This window comes from Microchirus variegatus, assembly GCF_963457635.1.
Source record: "Microchirus variegatus genome assembly, chromosome: 8".
NCBI lineage: Eukaryota > Metazoa > Chordata > Actinopteri > Pleuronectiformes > Soleidae > Microchirus > Microchirus variegatus.
Window position 1 is genome coordinate 10,035,685 of NC_139809.1, and position 18,181 is coordinate 10,053,865.

At 40.2% G+C, this 18,181-nt stretch overlaps 1 protein-coding gene across 2 annotated transcripts in view; it reads left to right on the forward strand.

Annotated features, from left to right (window-relative positions):
* Nucleotides 1–428: 428 nt before the first annotated feature.
* LOC310931312 (copine-8-like) overlaps nucleotides 429–18,181 on the forward strand; it is a gene marked incomplete at both ends in the record, with an annotated part of 44,727 nt that continues 26,974 nt past the window's right edge. Inside the window, 4 exons of one of the 2 annotated variants that reach the window (XM_083894439.1) lie at nucleotides 429–503; nucleotides 561–642; nucleotides 13,484–13,524; nucleotides 17,785–17,831. In XM_083894439.1, coding sequence (XP_083750565.1) covers nucleotide 503; nucleotides 561–642; nucleotides 13,484–13,524; nucleotides 17,785–17,831 — 171 coding nt within the window. Of the gene's footprint in view, nucleotides 504–560; nucleotides 643–13,483; nucleotides 13,525–17,784; nucleotides 17,832–18,181 lie in introns of those variants that run through there. The other variant, XM_083894438.1, reaches the window with a different exon arrangement.

Consider the following 18,181-nt stretch of genomic DNA (forward strand, 5'->3'; position numbering starts at 1 on the left):
AGCTGACAATGTAGTGGATTGTGAAGGAGGCAAATACGAACAAGGAAGATGCAATATTTGAAAGTAATTGCAGAATCAATCATGTGGAAATCTTAACTCTAAATAAAGCCATTTGGTCCTAGATTCTCTCCCTCGCACGTGTGTGTGAGAGTGCGTCCTCTCCAGCGTCCTCTCGCTGTTGCGCACACGCGCGCACACACACACACACACACACACACACACACACACACACACACACCGACTCGTCTCTGACGTTCTGCAGCTGCAGCTCCGTGTCCACGCGCCCTCTCTCCGCCGCCTCACACGGCAAACAGCTCGTCGTCTCCTCGTCACTCGGATTTCCTCGCTCATCCATCCACCCCCTCCAACCATCCATCCACCCATCCATCGCTTCCTCCTCCTCCTCCTCCTCCTCTTCCCTCGGTTCCTCTCATGCCGCCGTCGCGGCGCTGGATACGCGGTTGTTTGTGATCGACCAAGCATCAGCATCAGCATCAGCAGCAGTAAGATCATCCTCATCATCAGCATAAGCAGCAGCAGCAGCAGCAGCAGGGACTGAGTGAATATGGCGTGCATCGGGGACCCAGACCCTTTCACCGCTGCCATACCCGCGACTAAAGTTGAACTTACGGTGTCTTGTAGGTGAGTACAAACTAAAGCTCGCTGCTTTACGCACACACGCACTGACACTGGGTGACTAGAGATGGATGAATGGATGCTGTAGTGGACATGAAACGCGCCAGTGGCTTCCTTTTTGTTCTAAAAAAATAGAAAAAAGCATTGATATTTTAGAATGAACATGATCATGTCACTCTGAGATCCCTGGGGATCGGAGGAGACTGACACGGAGCTGGAGCTCTGTTGGCAACAGTTTGGATGGATGAGGTCAAAGGTGATTCAGCCCTGTTTTAAAATGTACTGGTTTTTTTTTGGTTTTTAAAAGGAAGCTTCATTTGTTGCGCATGGATGACGTGTTTGCTTCTATGTGTGGCAGTTTTGCACCTGCAGCAGCAGCAGCAGCAGCAGCATTTCCAGAGAGTAGAGAGGGAAACACTGGTGTAAATGGAAAGTAAAGAGGAAAGAGAAGCAGGAGCTGTGTGATGAGACTCAGCAGCAGCTTTTCTATAAAGAGTTTGCTGTTTTTTTATTTATTTATTGTTGTATACCTTAAAATTGGTGGGTTTTTACTTTGTTTAGTCTTGGACGCAATGAAGCAGAGCAAATATCACATTTTCTGGACGGTTTGATGGAGCAATAACATGACATGAAGGATATGAACCAAGCTACAATAAGTGAATATCAGGACCTCGCTGTAAATACTCTTTGAAATAAGTAATTTTTTTCTCCATATTGTCCGTCCATATTTTGCTTCGAAATTGATTCTTCAACCCCCAATATTTTCTCTATCGTTAATGTTAATTAATGAGATGCATGTTTAACTTTCAGATTAATGACTTCCACCTACATATATCTACATGCACATTTGGAATGGTGACAAATGAAGGTAATATGGGCAGGTGTTGATCCACCACCACAAGATTCCATCCGTCCAGCCAAGTACCCACTCTATTCTTATTATCTATCTTATTTTTTGCTGTCAGTAAGTGCACACAGGTCTTTAAGTTTTGATTTTGATGAAGTGATCAAATAATATTAAAAAAGCAAGTGTGTGCTGAGCGAGAGTATTTGCACAATTGCCACTGATTAATTTTCTGATGATCAACCTGATAATTTGATTGAAGTGTTCTAAAACTGCATCCATGCTCCTTGGGAAGAGATTATTGAGCTCGTTTGTTGTTTTTTGGCATTATATTGTTATTTTGAGTCCTGAAATGTGCTTTGAAGATATTATTGTTATTCTTTTTTTGTGGTAAAGTGGAGAATAATGAAGGGTTAAACTGTATATTAAAAGGTCCAGTGGCGTCTTCTCTCCCATGAAACCATCTGCGCTCATTCTGTTCTCCCTTTAATTCATCAGCATATCATATAATTAATATATGGCCTCTGGTAATAATGCATAATATTAAATTTTTCGCTGTACTTTTTCACTGACCATTTGTAACCCCCGATACAAACGGTCGTTTTTTTAAATTTCTTGTGTTATCCAAAGTTTTCATCATTGATTTATCTGGTTACACTTTACATGATAGTAAGTGCAGTGACAATATGGTAATAGCGTCAGTATAATTTGTAAAAGATAGATAATATTATGGTCATACCAACCAATTTCCAGCTTGGTAATACCAAGCGTAATAGTGTGGAAATAAAGAGATAATATCACAGATGTACTTTATTTCCAAACTAATATTCACCATTCACTATCTTAATAGTGTGAATTACTTTTTATTGACGTGAAAATGATTATGAATCCAAATTGATAATTGTTGAAATTCATTCTCACTTATGTTCCACACACTTTTCCCACCAAGCCGTACTCGGTGTTTACGAGAGAAATAAGATGACGTGTGCGTGATATTATTTCCCCCATGACAAATATGTTACCATGGCATTGTGTTATCAGTTCATCAATTGATAAAAATGTCCAACACTACAGCTCAAATATTCAAATAACTAATTTTGTCTTATGAATACTCCCAAAATACCCAAATAATACCACTTAATAAATATCATTTATTATATAAGAGGAAGAGAAAAACAGTTACAGGAACCACTACCATGGCCACGCCCACTGACCACAACACCTGCACACCCAGAAAGGTATAACTTAGCCAATGTATATCTTCTTATAGTGACAAAAATCATATCCCACACCCAGACAGACATACATATGTCCAGGATTAACATTGGGTTGGACATGCTGGAGGATATTGATCGCAAGGACTTCAAATCAAATTAAAACATTTTTACAATGTCAACCAGTAGAATATGTTCAGGGTGCGATTGGAGAATATGATGCCGAGCCCTTATGTCTTTAAGAGTCTTTGTAGTATATGCATGAGAAACTAGCAGACGCTGATAGAGAAGCTGAGAAAAGGAGCCTCAAGTTCATGATGCATGATGCGTCACAAGAACGAAGGAGAGGAGAGAGGGGGGGGCGGATATTTCAGATTATATATATATATATATATATATATATATATGTACAGTTCCATTAATTCTGTTATTCACCCATCATCCGGCGGGATAAAATAAGAACCTAGTAGACACATCCTTGAGGAACCACAGTCTCACTTTACACTACATCAGCGAGAAACCCGTCACCATCTACCAAGAACCCTCCATGATGACGGAGTTCTGCAGAGAAACACATGGTGGTGTCTGCGGTGTGTCCACATGCCAGATCGCCCACCACCCTACGGACAGTCTGGGCTCTGGAGTCGACTTCAAGTAAGAGACGGAGGAAACTCTTTGTTTGGATCAGCCGGAGAAGAATGAAGAGTGACGACCGGCCAACGCCCACGCTGACGCTGACTTCCAATTACTGGGCGGCGCTGAGACGGATGATAATGCTGTTCACTACATCTGTGGGAGGGAGTGGACATGTGGGGATGAATCTGAGGAAACCGCTTCTCCACAAACTAAGTGGGTGAAACCCCCCCCCCCCCCAAAGAACGGGACAGATCCTGTACTCTTCAACGGCTTTTAGCTTCAACGCCGTATGGGAGTCGGTGGTTTTTACATGTCAGCGTCCATGCTCCTCTGGAGGTAAAGGAAGGATCGGGAGGACATTATCTTGGACTGTTTCAATTCTGATTGTGGCGTTTTTCTGACTTTTATATCCCTGCAACTGGCCGCTTAGATGGTCTTTCGCAACAGGATCAAGTGAAAAAATATTCTACCTTTTTAGCAACCGCTCCTCTCTCACTCTCACAACAACACGTTATAAATACCGATTGCCTGGGACTGGGAGAAATCAAAGACATTGCAAGTATCGTGAGACATTGTAAGACTTGCAGACTAGCAGGTCAACCCTTCAACCCAGACGCCTACGAACCACTTCTCACCTCCACCACTGCCGCCTCTCTCAATCGACAAGAAGGACTCTGGATTTGGGGGCTCTTCAACGCCGCCACAGCAGCAACATCCCTGACCGTCCCCTCTCGTTTGCATTTTCAGAGGCGACAGATGAATGGGATGGGTTGCTGACTTTGTCCGTGCTTCATCTGCTATTTAAACGTCTGCTGCGGATGGCGGCAATAGTCAAAAATCACTGCAGAGATTCTGCTGCAGGAACGGAAATCGGTTAATCCGATCGATCGTCTTATCGGTGAAATGTACCAATACTGTATCTGATGACACAGTGCTGCTACGGCGGCGCAGATGACCTTTAATGATTGGGTTAGCCTGAAGTCGTCAATGCAACGTAAATGTAAAGGGTAATTACTGGAGGAAATTGGTGAGGGCTGTCGGGGATCATGTAGTCATTTGTCAGTTTGTACAGTCAGTCGATAGAGATGAGGAAATCCAACGACTAGAAAGCGTTTTTGCTAAAGTGAGGGCTCATTGTGTTCATACACCATGTGGTCAGGGGGCGTGGCCGCTTCATGACCCCGTCGTCAAATTAAATTTTGACAGAAGGGTGTTCGTCACCAAATATCTTTGATGTTATAATCACAGATAGATGTTGGTTATTCAAGGCTAGTGGGAAATATTGTGTTATTTATTCTGGCCACAGTTTTTTTAATGCAACTGTTTTATAGTTTCAAACAAAAAGTGTTGCTTTGTGCCAGTAGAACAAAGAGTTTGGAGACAATTATGTTTCCTCTGACCCCTAAAATCAGCCAGCTGATGCCAGGGAACGAGCCTCTGTTTGCTGTTTTATGTTGCTCTGATGTAAAAGCCTCATAATTGCTCAGTCAGTCTGGTAATGACCGTAAGAAGTTTGAGATCAGAGGGTCGTTTTTCTTTCAAAACAACGCCGCATATTTAATAATAACAAATACTACCTGAAAACTTTAACATTTATTTCTCCAGGCTGTATTTTATGTCTGCACTGCAGTGCATTTGAATATTTTTAATAAAGGCAATGATTTAACACACGAAGCAGTGTTTATTCGTCTGTTTTCTCGTAAATGCAGACTTAGGCGTTGAAATGAGGCACCAACATTCGCTGTGGCCGCATCATAATCGAACCAAGTTTACTGTAAAAACATGTATCCATGGAAACGTCGGCGTGTATCTCCCCATGTGTCGTCATGTCGCCTCACTGCATCTCGAGACTGTGATGCAACAACATCCTCTGTGGCCTTATCTTCGCCGGTGATTAAAGCATTAATGGTGTAAAGCCCATTAGCTGCTTTCATACTCTTATTATCCGACTTACGGCTTGTCTTTTTGCTTCTTCCGGTAAGGCGAATTAAAACGGAAGTGACCTGTCAGATTTGGTCACATAATACTCTTACAATGTCAATTTGCCTTAGAAATAATGATAATAATCAAAAAGAATCCTTAATATTGTTGACATTTGTGCTTTACTTAAAAACAAGAGTATTTTTTACATAAATGAACAGAAGACGATTAATAGAATAGAATAGAATAGCCAACAGTGAACCGTGAGGGAGTAATATAACGTTTGGGGATCCAAGAACGATCCCTCTTCAGCACCTCAGATGTTTTCAGCTTATCTCTGACAATCACTTGTCAGCTAAACGTCCTAATTGTGACAACCCTTCATTCACCCTGAAGCCTCGTATGTACGTTCCCTCCGTTTGACAGACGCGTCCGTCGCTTCGCCGCTGAGTGTGCTTCTGTTTTTAAACATTATGACTGGAGAATAAAGATAACCGCAGCTCTGACACCTTCAAAGAGAATTTCCCTGAGCCGTCGCGAGGACGGTGTGATTCCCCCCCCACTTTAGTGTCTCTGCTTGTCAGCGAAGCTACTGAAGCGTTCAATCCTGAGCGCCCATCATTCAGCCAGAGCCCTCCTTCACTCAATATATAAGCCCAAACTCCTCACACGTGCAGTCAGACAGAGGACGTGACAGATTGATTAACTCGAGTCCAATATCGTGCATCGGTGAGAAGGAGAATCCCGCAGCCTTTTAACGGAGTGATAACTGTTGATCGGTAAGAGAAGACGCAGCTTGTTGTGCGAGGCCTGCAGCTGAATTCCACAGCTGGTCACTCGGCGAAGAACGCTTCGGCACAAAGATGTCAGTGTCGTCTGATCTGAGCGCTCTGCTGTAGGAAGGATGGTCGTGACCTTTGGGCACAAAAGGTACCAAGTGTATCACGCCAAAGGGAATCGATGTGTTGTGATGTGGCTCTATAGAAGCCGGACGCTGACCCGCTGAGCGACCAGTCGATGTGTCAGAGCTGATTTTTGCACTCTCTCCGCGAGGAAGGTGAACAAAAAGACAGAAAGACTTGTTGTAGCACAGAAGGAGTATCCTGTTGTGTGTGTTTTGTCGGATTTCAGGGTATATAAATTTAAAAATGTCAGGGTCACGGTGGAATTATCTTCAGTGACAGCGTTTTTTAAAGCACAACTAATAATCGTCATTGTGTGTGGAATACATATTATTTGCTTAAAAATATGCAATAAAATGTAAAAGTATTGATTTAATATTTTCCGCCCATAGACCGGAAGTTCCAAATAACATTGTTTTTTGGTGTGTATCTGCGCCATTACCTCATTAATGAAGCCCTAAAAAACAGTCTGAAAAAGCCTGGAATCGTTATGTAAGGATCCCGTCTCAGCGGATCCTCCTGCTCCAGCACTAGTCCAGGCACATCCGGTTGCGTACATTGAACTGCAGAAGAAGAATAACGTCTGTTGTGGAGGTGTCTTCTAACCCTGGGTCTGACTCCCGGTCAAAGTCATAAAAGGGACTGCGGCGGGGAGTTGTGACGAAACTATTTTTAAACATTGTTAAAACAATGTTTTGATAATGAGTAGCAGTGCATCCGCCGTTCCAGAGGGGGCACTACGCTTCTGAGAGCTGGCATGCTAATTATGTCACTTCCAGGTATTGGCCAATCACAAGACAGTTGGGAAGGCTCTACGTTGGCTGGCCAATCACAAGACAGTTTTGTCTTCTGGGTGTGAGATTTCAGTCTGAAACAGCGCGACTGACGAGAGCTTCAGTGAGGAGAGATTTGGATCGGCTGGTTTACAGCAACTAGGAGGTTTTTGACCATAAAAACAAGTTAATGTATGTAAGTAGACCACATATATGTGAGTTATGGCGACAGGACCACTCTATGGGAGCGTTAACTATTATTTTTCTCTTTTTCAATATTTTGCGTCCAACTGGTCCTCATCCAACCAAATGTGTTAATAATGTGACCTTAAAAATATAAAAATAAGCAAATGTACACAGTTTACAAACAAACAACCATTCCTTATATCTTCAAACAGAGCGAGAGTCGTCCTAAAGTCGTCTCTGAAGCAGTGAAGTGGTAGAGTTTCCTCTGTCGTCGTGTACTGTATATACCCAGGTATTTCTTTTCAGCTCATCAATGCCAGATGCTGACTCCATCTGTTTGTTCCTGTGAAGTGATTTTCTCTCCTGGTACTTATAATTTATTCAGTTAATCACGACGTGAAGTCTTGGATGTGAATAGGGACGGTGCTTTGAAATTCACCTCTTCATTTCTTTCTCTGTTCATTCTGTTCATTCACATCGCTGTTGATGTGCAGTTTATTGGTTTGCTCTGTGGATTTAGTTCACCAATAACTAGAACTCCTTCCCTGTTCCATTAGTGTGATTGCTGCTGCTAACTGCGTTAAAACCCTCCCGTTTGTCCTTTCCATGCTATTTCTCGTTCTATCACAGCAAAGATTCTAAAGCCAACAGATGAAGTTGGTCTCAGGTGGGCAGGATCAAACTGCAGGCTCTGCTAATGAGTTTTTGAAGGAGTTGTTTAACCTTATTAAAGCACCAGTCAGCCACCTACACTCACCTGGTTACCTCAGAGAATTGACGTGGCTCCACCACTTCACTAATCACCCTCCCCTTCTGCACACATCATCTTTTCCTCCATCTCTATGATTACTGTGGACACTTTGGAGACATCATGTTGATAAATTGACCTGGTCATCTGTCCAGAGTGCACCTCTCCCCCCTCCTTGCACCTAGATTTAGCTGTAACCAGCAATGATTTCCATTTAATTTACTTTTTGTTTATATTTTTTTAAACACCTTGGACATCATGGTCACTTTCAGCTGCATTTACAGCTTTGACAGAGACATGTAAGAATATTGCTTATTCATTTTGCTCAAATCCACAAAAGTCACATTCACTGACCCGTAAAATTAAGCCTCACATCAGCGGCATTTTTGTTTGTTGTTATCTGGCAGTATAAAGTGATTGATAGCACGAGGAACAAACAGCAAATGGCTCGTGTCCTCTTTATTTCTGGAAATCCAATTTTATTTGAATGTCATGTTTCAGGAAATCTCAGGACATAACCGCCGAGTGACGAGCGATACATCAAACTTTCATTTTCTGCTCTGATATGAAAATGTGGAATAAGCACGTCCCTAAAGACTACCTGCAGCACCAGGAATTAGAGACAAATAAATGTCATTTTCATGCACCTGTGATTTTACACATTGGCTGATAAAAACTGAAAAAAATTAACTGACACACACAGGGACTAATGAAAAGTGAATGTAAGATATATTATTATATTCTCCTTTACCTTGTGCTTGATCTTACATCAGTTTCTGCAGTCTTACATACAGTTAGACACAGTTAAATAATGTTAGAATTAATCTGCATAACTCCACTGAAATACATAGAATTTTACTAAAATAAAGTAATGTTAACATGAGTATTATAGGTAATAAATAACATGGCTTCAGTTAACAAAAAACAAATCAGCCTATTGGGGTTGTAATAGAAATATTAATGCACTTAACCCAAAGTAGCGCAAATCACATTACAAACTGTTTCCTTCCACATAACATTTATTTATTTATTTTAATATATTACAATAATGACGTATAGTTCACAAAACCATGTGTCGAAATGGATTTGACATTATGATGAGGACATCCATTTTTGTTCTTACTTTTCATGTTGTATATTGAAAAAAATATATATTTAGAAAAAACATGATGACAAAAACCTGACATTTAAAGGGTTAAACAGGTTAAATGCATTTGACATTTTTTGGGCTTTGTGGCGCAAGTGTGATTATTAGAACCAGCCTGAAGGGAGAGGTAGAGAAGCCATAATCTTCTCCAACACTCTTAGAAATAAAAGTGCTAAGTAGAACCATATAAGGTTCTTTGGCTTGTCCTCATAGGAGAACCCTTTTAAAACCCTTTATTCAGGAAAGGGGTTTTAAAGGGTTCTCCGGATCAAAATGGTATCTTACTGGAACCATTAGTGTTACCAAGAACCCTTGAAAAACCCTCTCTTCAGGAAACATTTTTTCAGAAGCAAATGGTTCCAGGCAGAACCTCAGCCCTCACTAGATGGACCCTTATGGAACCCTTATTTCTAAGAGTGTATAGACATAAACGTGTGTCTTTTGCACTTAAACCTAACCACAGGTTACTCATTATACTTAAACCCAGCCCCTGTTTACATGTAAATCATAACGAGAACTGATGGCTCTACATGCAGGAATGGATGAAACATGCAGAAAGCGGTTCCAACATCAGTGATTTTCATTGTCTTTATTTGGTCAAATGTGTTGTGATAAATGGCGTGTTCTTGTCAGTAAAACAGGATTCCTTTTGTTCATTATCAGAACACAGCGTTTTCCCCCCTGAACACAAACACACAGAGAAAATCATTGTGAGTTGAGAGAAAGCTTCAAGCTTCAGGCTTCTTCAAATGTGGATTGATTGTAAAAGCTCAGAGGTTGTTTTTTTTTCTGACACTCCTTTGACCTTATTGATCTGCTGTTATCCTCCCAGCAGGACTCACTTGTGCTGTTCATTACTGTGACTTGGTTAGGCCTCTTGATGAGTTAGTTTATTGCTTCACAGTCAAGGGCTGCTGCACTAACACTGCGCACAAATCTGCTCAATGGCTCCAGGGGCTAAATGTCAACCTTGTGTACTTGTGAGCTTTGAGTGACCACCGTTGCTGTTGTCTGGAGACAGGAAGGTGCTGTGTGAAAGATAGAGATATAGATATATATATGACCTGTTCTCCATGATGTCTGGTTGAGTACCAAGAATATTCAGTGTTGCCTTTTTTCCCCAAGAACACTTCTTGCAAATTTGAATCTCAATGGCTCCCTCTTTTCTCCTCCTCTCCCTTCCCTCACACACAGGTATTTAAAGCCCCTGCTGCCATGTTTAGGCACTCGTGATGTAACTGGTGGGATTTCAAATGTAATTCTGTTGTCGGGGAGGGACCGTTTTCATCAATGTTTGATGAGCCATGAGGCTCTCTGCCCGGACCGCTCCAGACGCTTCCCAGGCTGCCTGCGGTGGAAAGGGCTTTTTAAAGGAGGTTGCCTTTCTCTGTCACGACCAGGTGGAAGCCCTGGAGTGCACATGAATCAGGAGGAGGTTACCTTATCCAAGGGTTTGCACTCTCCTGTCTGTAGTCACTCACTGTTTTTCATACACTCTTTACAGTTCTTTGTTTGTCTGTGTTTAAGGGGGCATCCTCTGTCAAAAAGGTTTTCTCGGTGGATGTACAGTAATGACTAATTTTAGACTTTTTGCTTATTTTAAAGGCGCCATATGTAAGAATGTGGCCAAAAACAGTTACTACATTAAAATTCAAAATACCGAGGTCTTTCAGGTTTCGTTTTCTGACATAACTGGCAACCCGTGGTTGCTCGGCAGCTGAGACTCTACTGACTGCAATGATAGACGGCAGTAGGTGGCGCCACATGCCAAACATGATTTTAAAACATAAACATGATTTGCAGTCTGCAAAATATTTTTTTTAATGCAAATATTTTGGCTGTACTGTTGTTGTTGGTGAGTTCAGTTTTTTTTATATGAACATCATAACTCAGTCTCTGTGACATATTAAGAGGATTTTATGGCCAGTTGCTTTAGAATTATTACATAATGCACCTTTAACCATAAAAGGGCCAACAAATGTGCTTTTGTACATTTTTTCAGATAACCTTCAATATCTGACAGTTATTTACAATTTAATGCATGTTTAAATACTGTATTAACAATTTAAAATGACGAAAAACAAAAAGGTTTTATTAAAAATAAATACATTAAAAAAATTGCATGCTAAAAGGGCCAAAAAACGGAAACTATTCACAGGCATTTTACACATTTTCCCTTACTGGCTTCCTGCAACAGCCTGGGTAAAATTACTTAAAACCCAAATGTTGGCTTGTTGGCTCGCACAAACCGTTGCATAATTACGGTAATGCAAAGTGCACGTGTCTTCTGCGATATGCTCGGTGTTAAAGGGTTAAAAGAAATCTCCATATCTCGTTATAAATGAAACTGTAACTCCATTTAGATTCATTACAGCACTGCGCTTTTGCAAAAAAACAGCTTTAATCCTCATTGTCACACAGAGCATATATTCACCACGAGTAAATTCATACCTTCTGTCTTCATGTCTTGACCTTGTTAAGCTTCAGATGCTGCGTTCGTGTTCACATCAACACGTCTCTAAAAAAATACATGTGAATCTGACACAGGTCAGGTAAATGAAAGAGGATTACACATTTGTGTGCTTGTGAATCAAATGTGAGGCTGGAGGAGGACGCAGTTGACACTTTTCAGTATAATTTATAAATGTCTGTTCATAACAAAAGCCTGTAGGTCTTTACTTTCACACTTGCACGCTCAGTTAAACAGGAACAGTTTGCTGATGAAGTGTCCCACTGTCTCGTCATTCATGGTAGACAGGCAGTTACCTACTGTCTTCTTATCTCATTTAGGTAAATGATTCTACTTTGATTAAAAACTATATTGATTATGTTTACATCCCCTGTTTTAAGTATTTCCCTCCTTTGAGTTGCAACACACTTGTTTATGTGGTTTATGTAGGTTCCAAACTTTGAATGGTGCTTTTCCATGCACATTAAAGCACACAATAACACTATTAATTTTCATTTTATTTTTTAATGTAATGTAAAGATACTGTCTGGTAGTAGCTGTATTTTAGCAAATACGAAAACCTAATGCAAGTGTTTGGTGATTGAAAAAAAAAAAAAAAAAAACCTTAAAAAAAGTCCCAACTAAAAACAGCTTTAGTACCAACAGGTATGTTATTGACATCACCACAAAAAAACCTATTCAAACTGGATTAACTATGATGTGTTACAGCTAGTTTCTGGTCTTTCTGTGTCCTGCCTAGTTCACTTCCTGTTTTATTTTGAAATGTTTCGCCCATCTCATTTCACTTCCCCCCTGATTACCCACACCTGCTCCTAATTGTTTTCACCTGTGGCTTGTCTTGTGCTGTCCTCCTCTCTGCCTCGTGGTAAGCTTTATGTTTATATTTTTCCCCTGTGTATGTAAGTCTTTTTTTTTTTTAATAAACTCTCTTAAACTTAATTTTCCTGTGTGTAATTCTATGTTTTTGTACCCGTGTACTAAAACAAGTTGTCTTATTAGCGCTTAGCTTAGAAGTGTCCTGCTTTTGGATGTTACAGAGCCAGTTTTTTTCCTTGAATGGTTGTAAACAAATCTGCTTGTGTGTGACCATTTTAACTGCACCTGCAGTAAGAGACAGGATAGTTTATGCTAAGGTAAGCTGTTTAGAACCGGGCCTATACCAGAGTTAGCTAAATAGCTAGCTAAATAGATAGTTAGCTAACATTAGATACAATATCAACAACAAGACAACAACATTACAGAGAAAACATCATTCAAAACATAATAAATTTGGTGTTCTACATACAAGATCACATGATTGATTCTCTTTCAGCCATGTCTTCAGAGAAAGTGTGAACTGAACCATACTGAATTGTTAAATTGGATAGTCATTCAACCTGGAGTAAATAGCCATAACCCATAGACTAATGCATTTTAAAAATACAATAAATGTGATATTGGTAGGGTTAGTACGAGCTGATTCCTGTACCTCGTCCTCAGACCTGGACACTGTAAGCAAATGACACGATGAAAAGGAAAAAGGGCCCACCGCTGCTGACGTAACAGCCTGGGTCTCCCTTTTTTCCGAGATCAAGCTGCTCCTCGTGGTCTTTCTTCTGCTGCAGCTGTAACTTGTCATCTTTGCATGAATCTTTCAGAGCTGTTTAACGGCGGAGTATACCTCGGTGGCACCAAGCATCTGCTCTGCGGTGGGACACTTCTGTGCATTTATCCTTCTCTCCCATGCAATGTGGAGTGGAGGGGAGAGCAGAGTGTCATGTAAATTTCATGGCAGCCTCCGCTGTTGTGTTGCTCGCTCCCAGGGAGTGCAAAAGAGTGAAAAACTAGGTCTTTTCCGCTGTTTTCTCTGTGCTTTTGAATTATAAATGGCCTCTGCTTTAAGCTCACTTTTATAGGCTGTTTAATATTGCTGCCTCAATGACTATCGCACAGGAGGTATATGCTTTTTTATTTATTCTTTTTTGACGAATGCTTACTTTAATGTCTTTGTTTTTTTATTTTTTTCAGAAATCTTCTGGACAGAGACACATTCTCCAAGTCTGATCCAAGTAAGTTCCCATCACAGACACATACAACCAAATACATCGTCTATGTACAAAAACAAACATCTTTAACCGCACACACTCACTCTGCCTCGCTAGTGTGAATCAGACAACATTTGCATATGTCAGGGGCCGTATTCGTCACTGATATCGGCTCCCGACGTGAGGGAAGCCAGATCCTCCTCGTCTCTTCTCTCTCCGACAGATTAAAGGACACCCACGCAAAACCCACACACTTTTCTCTCCCTTGACATCAGGGGCTTAATGTCACTGGTCACTGGTCCAGTCCACTGTTGACTGTCATTATTGTCTGCGAAGAGAAATTTAAAATGTGGAATTCTAGACATTTTTTCTGACTGTTCTTGTTTCACATGTTTTGTGTTTTAGCTTACATTCAAACATGAGGGCTAAGTGTGAAATCTTTAGCATTCAATTAGGCCTAAACACATTCATAACCATGTGTTTTGCCAGGATCACACAGCCTTAGGGTTTGGATGAACAATTTGTTCAGTGCTAATTGCCTAAGTACATTCATTACATCAATTGTTTATTACTGTTTAGTATCTCACAGGAGCTGTAAAAACTCCACAATGTATTGAACTCAATTGTCTACATGAGAGAGTGGGAAATATGATGGTGAACTCTTGTAAACGTCTATTCTGATGGTTTGACATTCTTTAGACAGTAGATCAATATTTAAATGATTCCAGTTTTGTTCTTGTATCTTTACTTTATTTTGTTAAATTGAAGAGCTTTAACATTTTTTAAAGGAATAACGTATAAATAAATAACAAAGGACAATCCCCCCCATCAGCCCCATTGTTGTAAATGTAAAATACGTTGATAGATTGTAGAGTAGTACCTGCACACTTGTTTTTCTGGAATGGACTTTTGATGTTTCTGTTTTAAAAGGAGTCATGATAAAGTCAAAATAATAATTTTATGTATTCAGCAGTTTACATGTAGCTGTGCTTTCGTTAACCCTTTAACACCTAACGCTTAAAATGTCCGGACATTTTTGTTGTTGTTGCTAATTTTAACCATGAAAGGACCAGATAATGTCCTGTAAGTAAGTGCTTTTGGCCATTTTTCCAGAGTAACTTCACAATATCTGGCATTTATTTAACTTACTGTATGTTAAAATACTATTTTAACAAAACAAAAAGGTTTATTGTGAAAAACACAACAGATTGTCGATTTGAAATAGTATAAAACACATTTATTTACAGTAACATTTTTTGAGTTTGCTTCCCACTCTCTCCTCTCTTTCGACAGAGATGCTAATTCGAGTTAGATTTGTTGTGGAAATTCTCTGCTGCTGGTGAATAATGAAATAGAGACTACTGCCGACCGACAAGGTTTTATTTTCTTTGCAAAGTAAAGGTCAATCTACACACGAGTGGTCATAGCTGGAAAAAGACCAAGAGCAAAGTGAGCCGGAAACATTTATACCGAAGCATCTCCCCTATTGCATTCCTCCAATAGACAAAGGAGTCTGCCTTTCCAGGCCACGTTTTCACACCTCTTTGTATACTGCATTTATCGGGGAGCCGACCCCCTGCGTTTGGTGGAATTCTTCCGACAGCACTAAACGTTGTGTAACTACAGTAATGCAAAGTGCGCTTGTGCAAATGTGTATGTATTTTATTAACCAGATTATCGTGTGTGAGCTCAATAATAAGCGATTAGCTGCACGAATCGCATATCAGAGCTTTGAGTATCAGACAGCAGGAGAAGTCGTATGAGCATCCTTACCCATCCCAACATTTATGCAAGGAGGCACTTGTGCTGCGCCCATGTCTGAGCTCTGCTGACAGCACTCGGCCCAGTCACACAGCATTAGATCGCCTCAGCAGAGCCACACATGTACGCACACACAAAAAGTGCACACATCGACGGCCTCGGGCGAGCTCATGGACCATATTCATATTAGCTTAAGAAGCTGGACAATCCAGTGTTATATGTGCATGTGTGTGTGCAGTGTAACTGTTGTCGCTGATGATATCCTTTGATCATTGTGCTTCAGCAGATTGGAAAAGGACATTAAGCAGAGACATCATCATAGTATGAACTGTCTATATCTATGTATGTATCTATATATGTCATTGTATTGTCAAATTTCTGTCCTAGTCATCAGCATAATGAAAAAGAGTTCAAAGTGCGTATGTGCTCGCATGGATGTGAGGACCCATCACTATTTATAGGTGTGTGATTGCTATATCTCTTTCCCCCCCGACACACAATAATGCAGAGACCATGTGTCATCAGATGCTTCATGGCAAGATTAAAGCAAAGCTTTATATTCAAGCAGCTGAGCCCCGTCCTGCTGTACATCACCCACAATGCAACACACACCCCTTTCGTCCCATCCCCACTGACAATCTGCCAAAACAAAACAAGTGGACTCCTGCCACCGCACCTGACACAGAACACTGAAAGATATTTATTCTCAACAGCCTGACAATTTAAAAAGGTGAACGAGTCGGTAAAGAACAATGCTCTGCTACATATTAATCATAATATACAACAGTGTTTTGAGGGCAAAATAATTCCCTGGTATATTTTGGCTGAATGGAGATAAACAGTACTATATCCTAAAAATGGTGACCTGATCCTGTGGACGCCACTTCCACTTGGAGCTGTGAGAGCAGATGCTCCCTCATCATTCTCTTCCTCACACATGCTTCACATGGTGTGGCATGCTCTGCTCACACGTCCCCTCTTAAAAAGACTCAAACTGCTTCATAGCAATGGCCAGAGTTTGTGACCTATACTTTAACTAGCCTGTGACCTATACTTTAACTAGCCCTTGACTGGTACAGGCTACTTTCTGAGAAGAAAAACATGAGGAATTGATCAGACAGCCCCGGTGAGTTTCACCCACAATCACAAGCCTAAATGAGACCATAATTAAATTCAAAAATTAAGTCTGTTCATCAGTCGCAGTTGCATCATACATGAGGCATATTTAATGCAGTAATTAATGATATGCTTGTCGCTGCGGTGGAAGTTGTCAGCTTCATAATCAAGTGTCACAGGATCAGCTGTAGCTGTTCTTTTAAAAAAAAAAGTTATTTAGCATCTGGAGATGGTGTAAAAGGTTAAATTATTATTAAAATATAATCTTTCCAATAGGTTTTTCAGTAAAAGTGGTTCAGTTGATTATAATAATATATAACATTGCTGCAAAGAAAACGTGAATAAATATCAATAAATAGTGTATAAGCATAAAAATCAATTAGTTTAGCTTCAAAGTTTTTTTTTATTTTTATTTTTTTATTAAATCCTGTCCTCAATCCAGGCAGGATTGATATTAATCAAATCAGATCAATAACTTTTATCCATTCAAATTGTTCCAGAAGTTTTCGAAAATGGGTTGTACCATTTTAAAAAAACAACAAATTCATTGATTTGAACTTGAAACAAATAGTATTTATTGCATATGAAAAACATGACTTGGAACATGAGATTTTAAATTAACCTTTTGAAAATACCTTACAATAAATATAAAATATTGTATATACGCTGCATGTTTAACCCAGGGATTCCACTGAACGCCTGGGTTAAATTTTTGCTGTATGACGAGCGAGACAGGAAGTCAAACACTATTACAACATTAAAAGCGTAATAATTTTCAGAATAAAAGCCCCCATTTTGTTGTAATTTACTGATTTAGAGATTTACTGTATTGCATTTATTCAGGTCCAGTGTGTAGTGACATCTATAGATGAGACAAGTGGACTCCTCTACTTGCCTTCCCTTCTCTAAATTCTCTAAACACACTGGACTTATAATAATAATCTAATCTAATTTAGATAAATATATCTTTTGCCATGGAGAAGAAATCATAATTTGTCAAATAACCTAAAGATTTTACCAGTTAGAGCAGATTCACACGCCTCTCATCCTATCGGTTACTAGAATGCAAATTAAATGTCATTTTAGTGCCAGATGGTCGGCCCGCTGTGCTGTTGCTTGGGGTCCATCATCAGAAAACACTCCCAAGTCTCTCTCAGATGGATATGCTGGGATGTCAATATGAAGGCCATTCTTCCAATCACACCATCATCTCCACCCTCCCTGTCCCTCCCTCCTCCTCCTCTGAAATATCATCATGCTGCAAGGCAAAGCTTTTGGTGACATTTAATCTTTTTTTCTCTCTTTTATGTTGGTGTCTGGGAAAGCAACAAGCTCTCAGATTCTGTTTTCTGCTGTTAAATAATATTCTTCCATCAGTCTAACCTTCTCCTCTCTCTGACTCAACAGTTTGTGTGCTCTACACTCAAGGAATAGTCAACAGGGAATGGAGAGAGGTGAGTACTGGCGCGGGGGGGAATTATTGACAACCAGAAATGCTTCCAAGATTTTTAAATGGCAGCAGTGTAGCATCATGTAATTCCTACTGAATGAATGTGTTTAGACATTGGCAGCGTGGCCTGTATACTGGCTTTTTTTCTTATCTTGGAAATGCCAAATCCCTGCTGGTTCAGTGTGTTGATTTGAATTTGTTGCACAGCTTTTGTTAATGTTTAATAGTTTTGTGCTGTGCTGCTTAACAATGACATGCAGACATTTCTTTCCAGGGAGTGTACAAGTCTTAAATTACAGTGTTGTATTATGCATGATTTATGTGTTAAAAGGAGTCTGTGTCGCAAACGTATAC